Genomic DNA, 16199 nt, shown 5'->3' with positions numbered 1-16199 from the left:
TAAGCAGTCTATTCACCAAACCTAATATGTTTTCATTGATCTATGCAATTCAATACAATTTAAACACAATGATACCTGGCTCTGATTAATGTTAATCAAGTCCTTCAAGGACTTGATTCCATTTACATCAGAATGATTTGTCAAACAATAATCTTTGGTATAATCTTTTATTACTCAACATTTGATATAATTTAAATAACTGGTAATTCCATCTATTCACTTTTTAACATCATCATATTTCATTAATAAAATCACTGTCTAAATATTCAAAACTGAAACAAAAAAAAAAATATATATAATTAAATATTATAATTTTATTAATTAAAAATTATGTAAAATATCTCCCTAGTGTGTATAATTACACACCAGAGAGATATTACCACCTTGTTTATTGAATGCCTAAGATGGCACGGAAAAAGAAGTGTTTGTCTATATCATAGGTTCACAAACTTTTTCGGGTCACCGCGAACTTTGCAAGACATAAATTTTGTAATGCTCCCCCCCCCCCATTATAACAGTTTTCCGTGTTTTTATTCGTAATATTAAATTATATAAAATTGGGTTTATTTTTGTACAAATCAATTAGAAAAGTGGTTTTATATATTTTATATATATTTTGAAATGAAATATAACAAATATATTTGCTACTGTAAACATAACCTATTATACACACATATATACATGCTCTATTTTCTCAGTGACAGAAAATTGACATCTATTTCTATCTGACATGGTAAATTTTCAAGTGATTAAATAATTGAAATAGAAAATTGATAAAAAAATTGATCGTGTAAGACTGGCATAAGATGAATTAAAATGCAATATTTAAATTTTAAATGATTATCTAATCGCAAAATCACGAAAATAATTAATTTTTAAATATATATTATTCAATAGAGCCACCGACCCCTAGACCGCCCCCCCAAGTGCTTCCGATCCCACTATAGCCCCCCTAGAAGGCTTCAGTGCCCACTGGGGGACAGTACCACCCACTTTGGGAACCTATGGGCTATATGGATATGGAAAAAAAAAAAAAAAGTTTTAGATTTAAGACTTCATGTTATCAGCTTCACCAATGGCAGCATTTTTTTTTCCTTAATATGATTCCAACCCATGAAAGACTGCAAACCTATAATACAATAATACCATGGGTGGATAGGTTATTTCTTTTTTTTTTTGTATTTTTATATATATATTTTTACATAATCCAGAAACAATGAAGCTTTTTCAAGCCACCTCATAGCAGGCCTCCAATAAGCAGGAGGGTAGTCTCACACTGGGCAATGAAATTGATCTCCCACCTAAAGACAATCAAAAAAACATCTATGTCTGTGTGGGATTACCATGAAAAAAATGTATTATTCTATATCACATTAGTCCATGGATGGATAAAAAGCTGAGGAGAAAGAAAATATTAATACTAGACCCAAAGACTTGAGACTGTACTTTAAGAAATATGTGAAGAGACAAGTTGCAATGGAGCTGAACTGAGAAAGATGATAACTAGCTTTTACTGTCTTAATGGATTTAGAGGAGAGCAGGAGAATTGCTGATGCAAATTTTAAAGAAGTAACCACAGATATATCTGTAGAAAATGCATAAAGCAGAAACAATGCCTATGTGAAAGCATAGCAAACTGGTGAATAATGAATCAGTGATCAACCCAACTGATCTCTTTAGTACTGAGTCAAGAAGTTTCAGGCAGCATTAAGGGCATTCATGTGAGAACAATATTCAATAGGTAAATTAATTTATGATCTGTACAGGTAAAATGAAAACTTAGTTTTTTTGGATGATGAGGGAAAATATGTTTATGGCTAGAAATGGAAATCAGTTAAGAAGAAGAGAAATTTTGCCCCAGAGATTTGGATGTTATTAAATGTAAGAGTGGTAGGAAGTAGTTTTTTTTTTTTTTTTTTTAAATAACTCTGTGTGCACATTGCATGTGGAAAGTAAGCCAGGACTGAGTTCATCAACACTCAAGTTATGAGATGTCTCCTAAAAAATGTTTTTTTACAAATCAGAATTTAAGCTACAGAAGTAGATATTTTAAAAAAAAAAATTGCTATTTGTGTAATGCAAGGTCAGTCAAATGGGAAAGTAAACCATGACATACTGTCATCAGTTAAAACTGGACTAGACTTGCAGCCTAGTCCAGTTTTAAACAGAGTGATAATCAGAAAGAGAGAACAGGTGGAAGAACAAACCCATGGTATTCAGCATGATTTACGAAGCAACAGATGATCTGTTCTGTTATTGTAAAAATCTCACATAGTTGTGATTTACCTACATTTATTTTTTTTATAGTATTATACATACTAAGCAAAAATTTTATAAATAAGGTTAAGTTTCATTATATATAAAATAATTAAAATATGGTACATATATTTGTTTGCATTTATTAATGCAACTATACATTTAGAATATATTACTGAACTACCATGTGGTTAAGCGGTGACATAACAAAGGAGTAGTAAATTTACTTACCATACATAGGTGATAATCCTTAGAAATTTACATAGAAATGTATATATATTATTTTATATACCATACATGTCGGCGTATAAGACGACTCTCAAATACTACAGAAAACCCCTCGAAATCATGGGTCGTCTTATACAGCAAGTATAAAAAGGGAGTTAATTTCTTGGATGAACATTTAGGTAGTTACAATACATTGTTATGTAAGAAAATAGGCAGTGTTTATTAAACAAATCAGATTAATTTTTTGTTACATAAATTTATTTAAAATATTATAATAGATGTAAGTCTTAAAAAACAAATAATTATTAACCTCAATTTTCATGTTAATTTTCTTCATCATCTGCTGAAAATAGTTCTTCAGATTCATTGTTTAAATGATCATCATATGGATCCCAGTTTGAATCCAGTGAATTGATTTCATTTTCATCGTCATCAGTGTCCCACAACAGATCATCTTCCGTACCATCCATAAAATTAGATACCACACTTTTTAAATGATTTAATTACACTCTCTACTTTTACTTTATTCCATGCTTTGATCACAAAATTGCACAACATATCAAGTGATGCAGCATGCATAGATCTACCATTTGTAAATGATTTTCAACCTGTCAACATCCAATTTTTTTTGGCAATTTTTTTAAAATATCTTCTTTCTTCCTCCATTCTCTTACCATCTTCTCAGTTATGTCAAACTTTCTTGCAGCAGCACAGTTATTAGTTTGCTTTGCCATTTCAATCACCCTTATTTTAAATTGTTTAAAGATGTTTTGATTTTCAAATATGGAGTTATGGTATTTATGTGAAGAACATCTACACTGATCAGAGGTTTAATGTAAAGAGATCCATTTTGATCTTATGTAATCAAAATTTTTATTAACTTCGTACTTTCTTCGTTTTGTTGTTGGTTTTATGATTTTAAATGATAATTTTAATAATCTTAAAATTTAAAAAAAAATGCAAAATTAATAATTAATTATTAATTGAGCTAATCACTTTTAATTAGGGTAATTCGCATAAATACTAAATCTATGCTATGCAAAAAAAATAATGGATATGCACAGATATAAAAATAACGGATATAACAACAATACCTAACGTTGCATTAATACAAGAAAGAAGAAATTGGGTGATGTCTTATACAACTGACATAAGCTTAAAGCCTAAAAATAGTCTAAAATTTAGGCCTCGTCTTATGTGCTGGTCATCCTACACGCCAACACATATGGTGATTCACAGCAGAGTTCCTGTACCATACCCTATTACAACACACAAGCGCTATAGTAATGGTGGCCATACTGTCAGGAGAGTTTTGCTTTGAATCTCAGTAAAGGATATGCATGTTAGTTGTGAGTTTATAGGACAGCTGTCACTGGATAACAAAAGCATTAACAAGCTAGGAAGTGATGCAAGAAGGGGAGAGAACTGGAAAGGGGGTAACTATCTAGTTAAATTCTGTGATCTTAGAAAAGTTTTTATAGCACCTTTATCTACTCTCCAATAAAGAGCTATGAAGTTAATATTGAAAAATGGTATAATCTATCAAGCCTTCGTATATTAGTGAGAATGTTATGTGTTAAAGAGAAGCAAGTGGCATAAGTTCCAAGGATGAAAATGGAATGCAAAATGAAGATGCATTAAGGGAACTTGCTTACTAAAAGAAGCAAGTATATTAGTCAAGTGAGGTCAACTTTTATTGTATTCTAAGTGATCTGAGAGATAAGACAGAATAAATGAGTAGAAAACAAAACAAAATAAAAAAAAAAAACAGGAAGTAACCATACAATGAAGAGAAACTATAGGACTTTTTGCTGAATGCTCCATTCAAGTTTTGTTTGATATCATCCTTTAGATTTGAATTTAATTGTCAGAGGCAGAGTGTGAGAGAATTTTTCTTTCAGTTCACATCATGTAATTCTAGAATGGCCATGGTTGTCTTTGTGAACACTACATGTGTATGACATAATGGAACAATGTGCAAAAACTGAATAACCTATCACCAGTTTCTGCATCAATTCACACAAAAGAAAATTGTTTAAAGATGTTTTGATTTTCAAAAATGGAGTTATGGTATTTATGTGAAGAACATTTGCACTGATCAGAGGTTTAATGTAAAGAGATCCATTTTGATCTTATGTAATCAAAATTTTTATTAACTTCAGGACACTTAGCAGCCTTGATCACATTAGGTGTTATCTAATACCTCAGGTTTCATGTCAAATATGAGGTGAATTATTGTTATATATTTAATTATAAATAAAATAAAAGAAATGTAGAAGCATTTACTTACTTCCTCCCATTATGTCTGTTGAATTGAAAAGACCAAGTGTATGGGAATCTGTCGCTACATTATTTTTCATTATATATTGAATTGCTCCTGCATATATGTCTTTTGTCTTGTTTGGACTTGTACAAATTCCCACTGAATACTTATATGTTGTTTTCTTTTCACTATCTTCATCAATAGTAGAAAATCTGAAAGGTAAAAAGCTATTATAGGTTTATGAAATTTGTATATTAATTTTTACAACAAAATTAGAAGGGCCAAAAGGTGAGAAAATAGCACTGGAATTGTCATCATAATAATCAGCACATTACAATAGTCTGAACTTTTGTATACAAAATAAAATGTTAATATTCAAACACTAGTGAATGTCAACCCTACCTTCATTATTAAACCTATTTAAGAGATTATAACTGACATTATGAAAAATATCTAGAAATATGGGCATGAAATGCAAGATTGAAAGCATACTACAATTTCAAGTAACATGAAAATTAAAATTTTAAAATTATATAAACAAATCTAGCTTAGAGTTTCAAGTACATCTTGCTCTTTTGATGACTGCCACTAGTAATGGCATAACATTCTAAAAAAACCAAAACAGGAAATGAATTGTGCATCTTGCCCCAAAATATTCAATTTGCTTGAAATTCATATCTTCATTACTTATCAAAACTAAGTTGTCTGAGTAGTTGGTTAGCAAAATTCACTCTCCAACCAAGAGGCTTTGAGTTGGAATCCTGCCAATGTATGTAATTATATTTAAGTGGAAGATGAATTTCATAGCCTGGTGTGAGACCACTTCCTGCTTATTAAAGGAAAATTTCTTGCCTGGTCTCTAGAGGAGGATTAGCATACCAGGTAAATAAGATGAATAAGAATACAAAATAAATAAATAAATAAATAAATAAAATAAAAATTTAATTAATAAGAAAACAGAAAAAATCCTTAGCCCACTCACTCACAGTACTAATGCACTATAGGTTTACAAACTTTTCTAAAGAGGTGCATAAATAAATAAAAATACAATTCAAATAGGAAACTACAACAAATTAATGCATCAGAAATACTTTTATCTGCATCAAAACATCGTTTGACTTTGACAAATAGGCTCTTTTATCAAAAGATGTTAGTGTACTTTTAGAAGTGGACTGTGAAAGTATTCATAATAACTCACTAGTGACTCCATGGCGCAGTGATCTCATTTAATAACCTGATTAAAATATCTGCATTATTGTCTTATTGATGAAAACTAAAAATTTCATCACATTCTATGATAAGGATAATTTTCTACATCTTTATTAAAGCAAGTCCTGGATTCAAATAAGCCAAAGCATGGATAAGAAATATTTTCTTATTGCTTACCTCCCAAGAAAATACCAACCATATTGCATCCCTAATATCATAGGTGTTTCCAAGTTCCATCATTCAAAAACAAAAATCTCATTAATATTACAACATCTTAAGTGTTGTCAAAACCACAAAGTTGTTAAAAATTGATAATTCCAAGTCACTTCAATAAATGTCTATATTTAATTTGTATTTCATCATTACTGTTTTTAGGCTCAGAAAAGATAAACTTCCAAATTTAGCCTATTTCAGCATTTATCAAATTCCTTACAATTGTGGGTTACATCTTACTTTGGCCAAACTGGCAAGTCATGATAAATATCTTGGCATTCTTTATCGATATGATCAGCATGCTTCTAATTATGCAATTTCTAGAAAAAAATTCTTTTGGAGTCTTGGAACTTGTTATCACCATTATGCACTTTTTGTTTCAGTCTCAGGACCAAATTATTTATTTACTAAACTAAGGAGCCAAAAGGCTTCAGTTCAGTGATGCAAAAATGATAAAAATCAAGTGGATATTAGATCCAGCATTATTTCGAAGCCAAATGTAGAAACTATGAAAGTTTCGTAAAAATTAATTGACCAGAGAGCTTACAGGAATAGGCCTGCTGGCATTTATGCATCACCCTAGTGTGGACCGCCTTAGAAAACATGCACACTGCCTAGGCGTCCATATATTAGCTTTCTAATTTGGTCTAACATAAATTTGGGCCTTGGTATAACAGTTAATCCTATTATGAGAATGACATTGTCTTTAAGGGCAGCTGAACAATGAATACAGTCTGACCAGCAGTATTTGGCCCAAAAGGATAGAATAAAAATCACTTATACATTTAGAACTTTAATACAATGGAGTAAATTACTCACTGTTAGAAAGAACACTATACAATCTTTCTTGTTTGATACTGCACAAAATCAAGGTGAAAAGAAAAGCGATCTCAGGCACGTTTGAGCTTACTAAGTTCTGTGTGCATGTGTGTCATTTTGCTAAGCACCGTCAGTCAGTCTTGATTATGATATTGGAAATCTGATATTATCAAAATAACATGAGCTAAGAATCACAATCTTAAGTGTTGTTAATACCACAAAGTTGTTAAAAGTAATGATAATCCCAAGGCACTTCCATAAATATCTATATTTAATTTGTATTTCATCGTTATCATTTCTTGGGATGTATTTCTCAAACAGCCCTTACAAAAATGAAAATTTCATTACTAATTTTCTATCAATAATCTCTTTCAAATTATTCTATTATTTGTTAGGATTCTAACATGTTAGGATCTGCCTCCTGCCTGTTTTCTGTCTGTCTCACTCAATTGAACACCTCCCATTAATAGATATCCATTTAACAAATGAGGATGGGTTGGCAATATAGGGCTTATCCAAACAAATTATATTCTATATTGGCTGGCACTACTTACATATGATGTTAGTACAATACAATCAGATATGTCAGCAGAGGTTGTTATTTAGGATTACAGCAGAAGTAACTAAGGCTATGATGCCAGTATTTAGCATGCTCTTCTAGTCGGTTTGTCTGTTTTGTAAGATAAAATACTTAGTTTCTCAGAGGAAAATCCTGCAACCTCTGTATGAGACTAACTGACCTTAAGTTGAAACTACTGGAAAGGCTCTTCACATTCCCAGATCTATCCAAACAAATGGCAAATCTAATTGTGTTATTGTTTATAGTGATGTTTTCATCCATATACATGAGCGTGAAGAGCACTTGAAATAGGAATGTGAACCATCACCTGAAGTAATGGCTAATAAGTTAGTATGTGTGCTCTTAGAGAATCTACAGAAATCTGCAAGAAAGCTAAGTTATTTATAAAATCAGTAAAATTCATGATTTTAGAAAGAACATAAAAAAGATAAATATCATGAAAGAAGCAAAATGTTTTGGAAGCTACTAAGAAAGAAAGCCTTACTAAGAAATGGAAGAAAGAATATCACAAAAGGAGACTCACAAATAATATAAGAAAGCTAATATAAAAACTGAAGAAAATGATATTCTGGATGTGCCTAGAATAGCCATAATTACTGTTACTACTCGAACAGCGCATAAACCTTTAATCTACCTGTAAATCATTTACAACTTTCAGGACATACAAATTACATGTATAATGTGCATACAGCAGAACTCAATATTCAAAATGTTCTCCTTTTGCCTTTATGTACACCTGAAGTCTGTAAGACCTCAGGTGTACATTGATGGCAGTATGCACAACATTCAGTGGAAATACTGCTAGCGCTCACTCCAAATACACTTTCAGGCTGATGATGCTGGGGTCGTTTCTTGCAGGCTACTCTCTCAAGCTCCGACCATAATGTGAAGTCCAATGGCAGGACTTCCAGACAGCCAATCAGATGGTGATATATGCTGGGACATATCTACCTCCAACCACTGTTGTGTGGTTGTCACCTTGTGTGCAGGAGCTGAGTTCTGTTGGACGGTCCCATTGCATACTGTGAAACAAGGTATTTTTTAAGGGCCATACCACAGGTTCCAGCACGATGTATTAATACACTTTGGCAGAGGTTTTGACTCCTCTCTTGCAGAAATGCAACTTGAATACTCCTGATATCAACTCCACCAAACCATCCCCAACACAGGGTGATGATTCTATGAATCCTTGGTGCATGGCACATGCTGTGCAACTATCCGAGGCATATACCTAATTGTTTTGGTGGTTAAACGACTCTTCAGTGGTGAATATCTTCTCATCTGTGAAGAGGATATTGTTTATGTGTCTACTGTTTGTGTACTACTCTAGAAGTGCCTTTGATTTTTTTCATGGTGTTAGAAAGTGTCCAGTAGAATGATAATAAGCTCTCACCTGACCCTCAAGCCATCAGTTAGTACATTGTTCTCTGCATTCTCACAGGATTATGGCAGAGGCATGACATCACACGCTGTTGCATCCTAATGTAGTGTGGTCGACCTGTTCTTTGGCAGTCAGATATGTCTTTTGTCTTGTTATAATGGTTAATACCCCAATAAACATCCTACTGGTTCCGAGTGTTTTTAGTATGTTGCAAATATCAGGTGGCTGCATTCCAACCTTGTGAAGTGCTATTACAACTATATGTTTCTAATAATCTCCCCAATGCATGCTGTACAGTCTAGACTTCTCTCTCTACTGATAAATGTGAATGTTGGCTGTGCACAGTGCAAATAACAGAACTGGGCTTGTGCAATTCTGTGGGGGGGGGGAGTAGAATTCTGTAACAGTATTTATGGCAAGACTGTATGGAATAATTACCTTCAAAAAATTATTACATAAGGTAAAAAATGATAGAATGGTAAAAAATATCCAGAAGAAATAAAATCCATAATGCACCAGAGAAGCACAATATACTAACTCTCCCAGTCAACCCTGCCTCCTCATGGTGTAGTCTGTTTCTATCTAACAGGTTCTGGAATAACAAGCATTACCACTGCAAAGGAATACATTCTCAGTTGAAGGATATGTAGACCAGAACTAGACGATGGTAGAAGATTTTCATCACCCAGTGAAACACCACTACCACCACCTTGGAGGCTGCAAATGGTTGATGCCATGTTTGATCACCAGCCTCCCCAACTCTCTTCAAACATGCAGTGTAAGTACTCTTCCAGGACATATCAAACACACAGATACTGCAGAGATTCACTGATCCTCCATCTGAGAATAGAGCAGTAAATAAGTTCTAACAGACTGCACTACCAGATAGTACACAGAACTGAACCTAACTGCAATGCATAGTTTCTTGAACTTTCCATAATCTTGCAGCTATTTTTACTACCAGTTCATGTCTGGAGGAAACCATATAGTGATATGTGAGGAGGGAAGGAAACTGCTAAGGCAACATTATGTTATGGAGACTAAATGTTCTTTTCATTGACAACACAGCCAAGGGTACTTATTCTCAGTGCATGACCTCCTACCTCCTCTTCCTCCCATTGCTCTATTTCACTTCTAAAACAGCATCATAATGGTGCAATCAAACAGATAAGCAGTACCAATGCAGTTAAAATGCACTGCTTCTAGCATAATGGCAGCTCATGTGTGCTTCTTTATAGTCAGAATCTCTCCCTTTGATCTTCTCTGGTCAGTGTTTTTTTTTTTTGCCCTATTACAAACCACTCAACTGCATTCCCTTAAGTCTAAACATCAGTCTGACTTCTCTGATTTCTTATCTTTGAAACTTTCAGTATACAGTCATATGTCAGGAGGCTTTCTCAATGACTTTAATGTTCAACAATTCCAAATGGTTCCTCTTTCTTCAATTCTACTGATCCAACTGGAAGAAAAACAGACATCTATCAACCAGAATGCCATACAATTCTCTTTACTTGACCAGCAACATTAAATCTTTTCTTAACAAGTTCCTTTCAAGTACATTGTTTAAGTCCCTCTTGATAACTTTGGCATTATTAAAGCCCTAAATATTCAGTTGTTTGCTGATGATGAGAAATTAGGTAGAGTAACAGTTAATCAAGGTGATGTGGAGAGCTTGCAGATGATTTAAATAGGCTGTCAGTATGGGCAAAAGATAATGGGAGTCAGTTTAATGTGGAGAAACATAAAGTTATGCATTTTGGGATAAATAGAATATAAGCCATGTAACACATTGATGGCACTGTACTCCAAAAAATAGATGAAGCTAGAGATTTAGGGATGGTGGTAGACAGAGAGTTAAAGTTTAGAGCACATATTGCTAAGGTAGCCCATAAGATTATTTGGCTATTGAAGAACACATTAACAAGTATAGATAATGAAGTTGTTATTCCTCTTTATAAGGCCTTGATACATCCACATCTGGATTACTGTGCTCAAGTCTAATCTCCTGGGTTTCTTGGGGATGAGGAAGCAGTGGAGTGCATTCAGAGGTGGAATGTTCCCTATGAGGATAGATTGAAGGTGTGTGGATTGCAGAAGTTGGTTGATAAGAGAAAAAGAGGGGATATGATAGAAACATTTAAGTTGCTTAAAGAGTTTTATAGGATAGATGCAGGAGAATTTGTTTCAGCACTTCGCTAGAGACCAGAACAAGGGATCATCCCTGGAAGTTGAATAAAGATGTGGTTAGTACGGAGTACAAGGACTAGATTTTTTGCTTAGAGAGTTGTGAATCAGTGGAATGGATTGCTAAAGTCAGTTATGGGTACTTTGCATGTTACTAGGTTCAAGGAGAGGTATGACATTGTGTGGATAGATTGGGTCTCCCACAATGAGTCTTCGGACTCCATGGAGGTGCCCATATAAAAATAATAATAAATGGGATGATCTCTGGGATTTCCTTTCTAGAGGAAGTCTCTGTAGCTCAGTCGGTTCGAATTCCATCTAGGATGAAGACCCTTTTTCAGGGCTTTTCAAATGAAGGTGAGAAACTTGGATTTTTCGTGAAGCAACTGGCCTCTAGACTTAGTTACTTCAGCTATAAATCCAAAACAAAAAAAAAACCTACAATTCTCTCTGCTCGTCCAACAACACTAAATCTTTTCTTAACCAGTTCTCCTTTTAAGTACACTGTTGAAGTTCCTCTCAATAACTCTGATATTACAACAGCCCTAAATGGGATGATCCCTGCAGGAAATGCCTGTGTAATAAGTCAGTACAGATGCCCTTTGGTTGGAAGACTGGGAATGAATCATGTCCAGGATGAGAAGCTATATAAGGATCTTTTTCAACTGAGGGTGAGTTAGCAAGTCTCATAGAGAGGTGGAAAGGTATTTCATCCCATTAAAAAGAAGCCAGCCAGAAAAACACACAATTAGCAGACATAATACACTGGCCTTGTAGCCAGAGTTACTTCAGCTTTAAATCCAAAAACAGCCAACCAATCCTACCCAAGATCAAACTACTGTTTACACTCTCCAGATCCAATTACTTAATGAGTTACAGAAATTATTCATGTTGAAATAAGGGCTTCATTTCAAACTCCAAACTTTCCACAAAATATCCAGCCCACAGTTTTTTCAAGAAGCATATAAAAAGCAGCCAAAAATGTATCAGATTGGCTTGAGAAATAAAAGAAAAACCACTTTGATATGTTTCTTGAAAGAGCCAAAAAGCAGAAATGTAGATGTCTTCTGCTTTGCAAAAGTCATCAGGTACAATTTCTGTCCATCTGTGCTCCAACATCCCTCTCATCAAAATTGCACACTATTGTAATAATTAAAGGCAAAACTGACTTTCTGGCATCATTCTTCTTTTTCAACCCTTGCATAAATGACCATCTCAAGTCACCTCCAACTATACTATAAACAATACCCGTTTACTATAGTATAGTTGGAAGTGAGTTGAAGATACTCAAAGATACTTCATGCCCAAACTTTGTTTGCTCACATGTGGATTAAACAAGAATAATTTCTTGGCTAGCTTAAACCCAGTACATATCTAATGTAGCCTTTCACCAGAAAGATATTGAATAATGTAGATACTAAAAAGGCATCTGATCCTGATGGAACCTTCAAGTGTGCCTATTAATTCATATTGTTCCTCTGAACTCTAGTAGTGCATTGTCCTGATAATTTAGCTGTGGCCAAGACAAGTTAATAAGCACATACTAAGTGACTCATATCTTGCAATTTATGTTTTGAATGCAGTTAATGGGTCTTCTCTTTTCTCCCTGGCAATGTCCATATAGCAAAACTGACTTTCTGGCATCATTCTTCTTTTTCAACCCCTGCATAAATGACCATCTCAAGTCACCTCCAACTATACTGGATGAAATAAATTAGTTTTTAAAAATGCTATTTTTCTATTTAAGTGTAAATATATATAATAAAATTGACTAAAAATAATATATATCAAGATAAAAATAATCAGACAACTGAAACGTAGCTACAGCAGACAACATTCAATTTGAAATGTAGAAATATGGTGGTATAAAGTTTTGAAATGGCTATAACATAGCCTTGGTAATCCAAGACTAATTTTTACCTTAAAACAAATTGTTAAGAAATTGTGGAAATATAATATGAGTTTTGTTGATCTTGATTAGCATATAAGGTACCAAAGGAGATTGGAAACTGTTCAAAACACTAAATCTGAATGGCATACATGAAATTCTATGCAGAGTAATACATAGCTTATAACTACATTACAATTCTGCAACCAGAACTAAAGGATACACATCTTTATACACTAAAGGATGTAACATTAGGAGTAAGGAAGGGTTATACACTATCTCCACTGTTACCCACAGCCTATATGAACTTCATCATTAATCAAAGTGGCAGCAAACCTGAGATTCAAGCAAGAGATATTTAGTTCTTTTCTCTATGCAGATGGTAATACCTTCATAAATAAAGCTTGCAAGTCAGAGTCTTTCAGCCAATTAAGTAATAAATATGACAAATGCAATATGAAATCTGGCAATAAAAAAATTAGAAAAAGGTGCAAGAAGAAACAAAAAAGGAAGAGGAAAAGAATGCATTCTCAGTAGTGCACCTGCAAAACAATTTACACACTTTTGCTATTTATGCAATTTTTTGTGATCAAAATAATCAAAACAGACAACAGAGATAAGTAGAGCCATAATTTACAAGCCAATCTGATGCATTTTTGGCTGCTTTTTATATGCTTCTTGAAAAAACTGTGGGTTGGATATTTTGTGGGAAGTTTGGAGTTTGAAATGAAGCCCTTATTTCAACATGAATAATTTCTGTAACTCATATTAAGTAATTGGATCTGGAGAGTGTAAACAGTAGTTTGATCTTGGGTAGGATTGGTTGGCTGTTTTTGGATTTAAAGCTGAAGTAACTCTGGCTACAAGGCCAGTGTATTATGTCTGCTAATTGTGTGTTTTTCTGGCTGGCTTCTTTTTAATGGAATAAGATAAATCAGCCAGGACACCAAAACTAGCAGTGTACAAACCAGTGTTCAAACTAATTTTAATATATAGATCAAACAATGGGTTAGAAACAAAAACAGTTGATCAAGGACTGGAGACCACATGAAACCATATAAAAATCAGATGTGAACAAGTGGATCAAGGTGGCAAAACCATATCAAAAGAAAGTTAATATTCAAGGCATAAAGAGAGCTAATCAACAGCCACTGAATTAGAAACTTTAATACCATAGTTTCCATGTAGGTATACAACTGCCAATAGTGATTCAATTCCCTGCACGTAGTTCGGTGAGATATGGGTTGGGAACAACCTTCATTAAATGCTTTGGTCAATTGCTGCACACAAGAAGTTCTGTTTGTCCATACAGGCCTTGTCAGATGACAGCAGTCTCATTCTCCACAAATGTCTTAGCATCACAGTTATCCCTCTTACACAAGCAATGTGACCTATTTTTCCACTGATTAACATCTGAGATATCTCATATTTTGAGAAACCAAAAGATTTATAGAAGAAAATGTATGATGAAAGTAAATAATTTTTCAAAAATATAAATTTTTGGCCTATGGGCAAAACAAAAATTTTATGGCAAGTAACCTTTCAAAAAGGCCAACATGGCAGCCCTGAGATGGCATTTTAGCTTACATATTATGAGAATATACATAGGAATTTGCATTGCCTCCAACTAGGCTGTTTAACTTGACAAATTGGAACATAAATATTTTAATAGCATAAAATATCTTCCAGAGAATAAAAGGCATCCAATTAAATAACAAGGACTGGTAGATTCAACAATGAAAATGCAGAAACTGCATGTACATGATATAGAATGTCAGGATCTAAATACATTAAGGTTCTAGTATAAATGACTAACAAGAGATTTAAGAAAACAATAAATAAAAATAATTATAATTAAATATTTTATTATTAATAAAATTATAAAATTATTTTTATTTATTTACTTATCATTATTTTAAATCTCTTGTTAAAAAAAAAGTCTGTAATAATTTCCCCATGGATGATTGAAGTTAAGAAAAATGAAGTCAACACCAGTTGAGTTACACAATCACCTCCATCTCATCTCCATATCATCTTCATGTCATCCTATATGATGAACTCAAAGAATATGATATGATATGAAGAAGAGTAATAGAGCAGCAGCAACAGATTTGTTGGATGCTGTACATTATAAGATTGAGGTAAAAAAAAGAAAAAAGTGGCTGCACACTGACCAGTTTTGTTCACCTCTCGATATTCCCTGATATGATATTTTTACTGACAAGATACATGATTAATAGTAAAGTATTATTATTACATGTCATCTCCATGGGGTCTTCACTCATCTTGGGAGGCCACTACATTAATCTATCCCATGTGGCTAATCCACTGCACCAACCTCAAAAATGTATCTTTACTGTTAATGACACAGTTCTCTGGCCAGTTTACCTGTTTTGGAAGAAAATAATCTATTACCTCCAAATGAGACTGGCTAACTTTTGTAGTTCTCTTCTGCTACAGAACTCTGAAGAAGAGAAAAATAATATGCGATGGGGATCAAATGCATTTCCTGTAGAGGTACATTATGAACCGATAATATATTACAAATTTAACATTATGAGCTTAATATTGAGAGTATACATATTAGAACACTGAAATATTCTTACACCATTCCTTTCAAAGGCTTCAGTCGAAGTAACAACTGTTTTTCCTGTTCTGACTGCTGGCTCAAGTTTTTATAATTCGCTAAAGTACACTCATCGGTGGGGGCGGCTTTCTGGCAATTTATAAAAGGGATGCAACAAACAAAGAATATTTTATACAGATAAAAGAGTCTCAGTAATTTCCTTGAAGGAACACATAATGTAAACCACACTACCATTTTTCACTGTCAATTATTCCGTTTTCTTTTAACACGATGATGTTTATCCACTCTGAGCATATCCCAACACGTGACATATAAAGAATATCTGAAAATGTGAAGCATAAGAACGAAACTTGAAATAACTACTACCAACGAAGTTATTATTATTATTATTTTTTATTATTTTTTTATACGCACTGTTAGTATCTTTCTTAAATTACGCAAATGCTTACGTTTCCCAAAATTTATATTAAAAATATTATTAAGGGATATAATGCAAATAGTGTGGTATTTTCAGGGAAGATAGGATGGGAATGGGTACTGTTGATGATAATAGATGAATTGCAGCCAAAAAGAATAGAAGATAAACGGAAG

The 16199-nt window shown here is 33.4% G+C and overlaps 1 protein-coding gene across 2 annotated transcripts in view; it reads right to left on the bottom strand.

Annotated features, from left to right (window-relative positions):
- Nucleotides 1–15891, bottom strand: part of LOC150107620 (cation-dependent mannose-6-phosphate receptor-like) — a 65549-nt gene extending 49658 nt beyond the window's left edge. For both annotated transcript variants that reach the window (XM_090391424.1, XM_090391425.1), the window contains exons 1-2: nucleotides 15628–15891; nucleotides 4775–4959 (exon numbers count right to left, since the gene is read on the bottom strand). In XM_090391424.1, the coding sequence (XP_090247550.1) occupies nucleotides 4775–4959; nucleotides 15628–15842 (400 nt within the window). In that variant the 5' untranslated portion in view covers nucleotides 15843–15891. The remainder of the gene's footprint in view (nucleotides 1–4774; nucleotides 4960–15627) is intronic.
- Between the last annotated feature and the right edge of the window lie 308 nt (nucleotides 15892–16199).

Source organism: Typopeltis vanoorti, chromosome 4, assembly GCF_054136105.1.
Source record: "Typopeltis vanoorti isolate ZY-2024b chromosome 4, IOZ_Tvanoo_1.0, whole genome shotgun sequence".
Lineage (NCBI taxonomy): Eukaryota > Metazoa > Arthropoda > Arachnida > Uropygi > Thelyphonidae > Typopeltis > Typopeltis vanoorti.
This window is presented reverse-complemented; position numbering and strand designations above follow the sequence as displayed.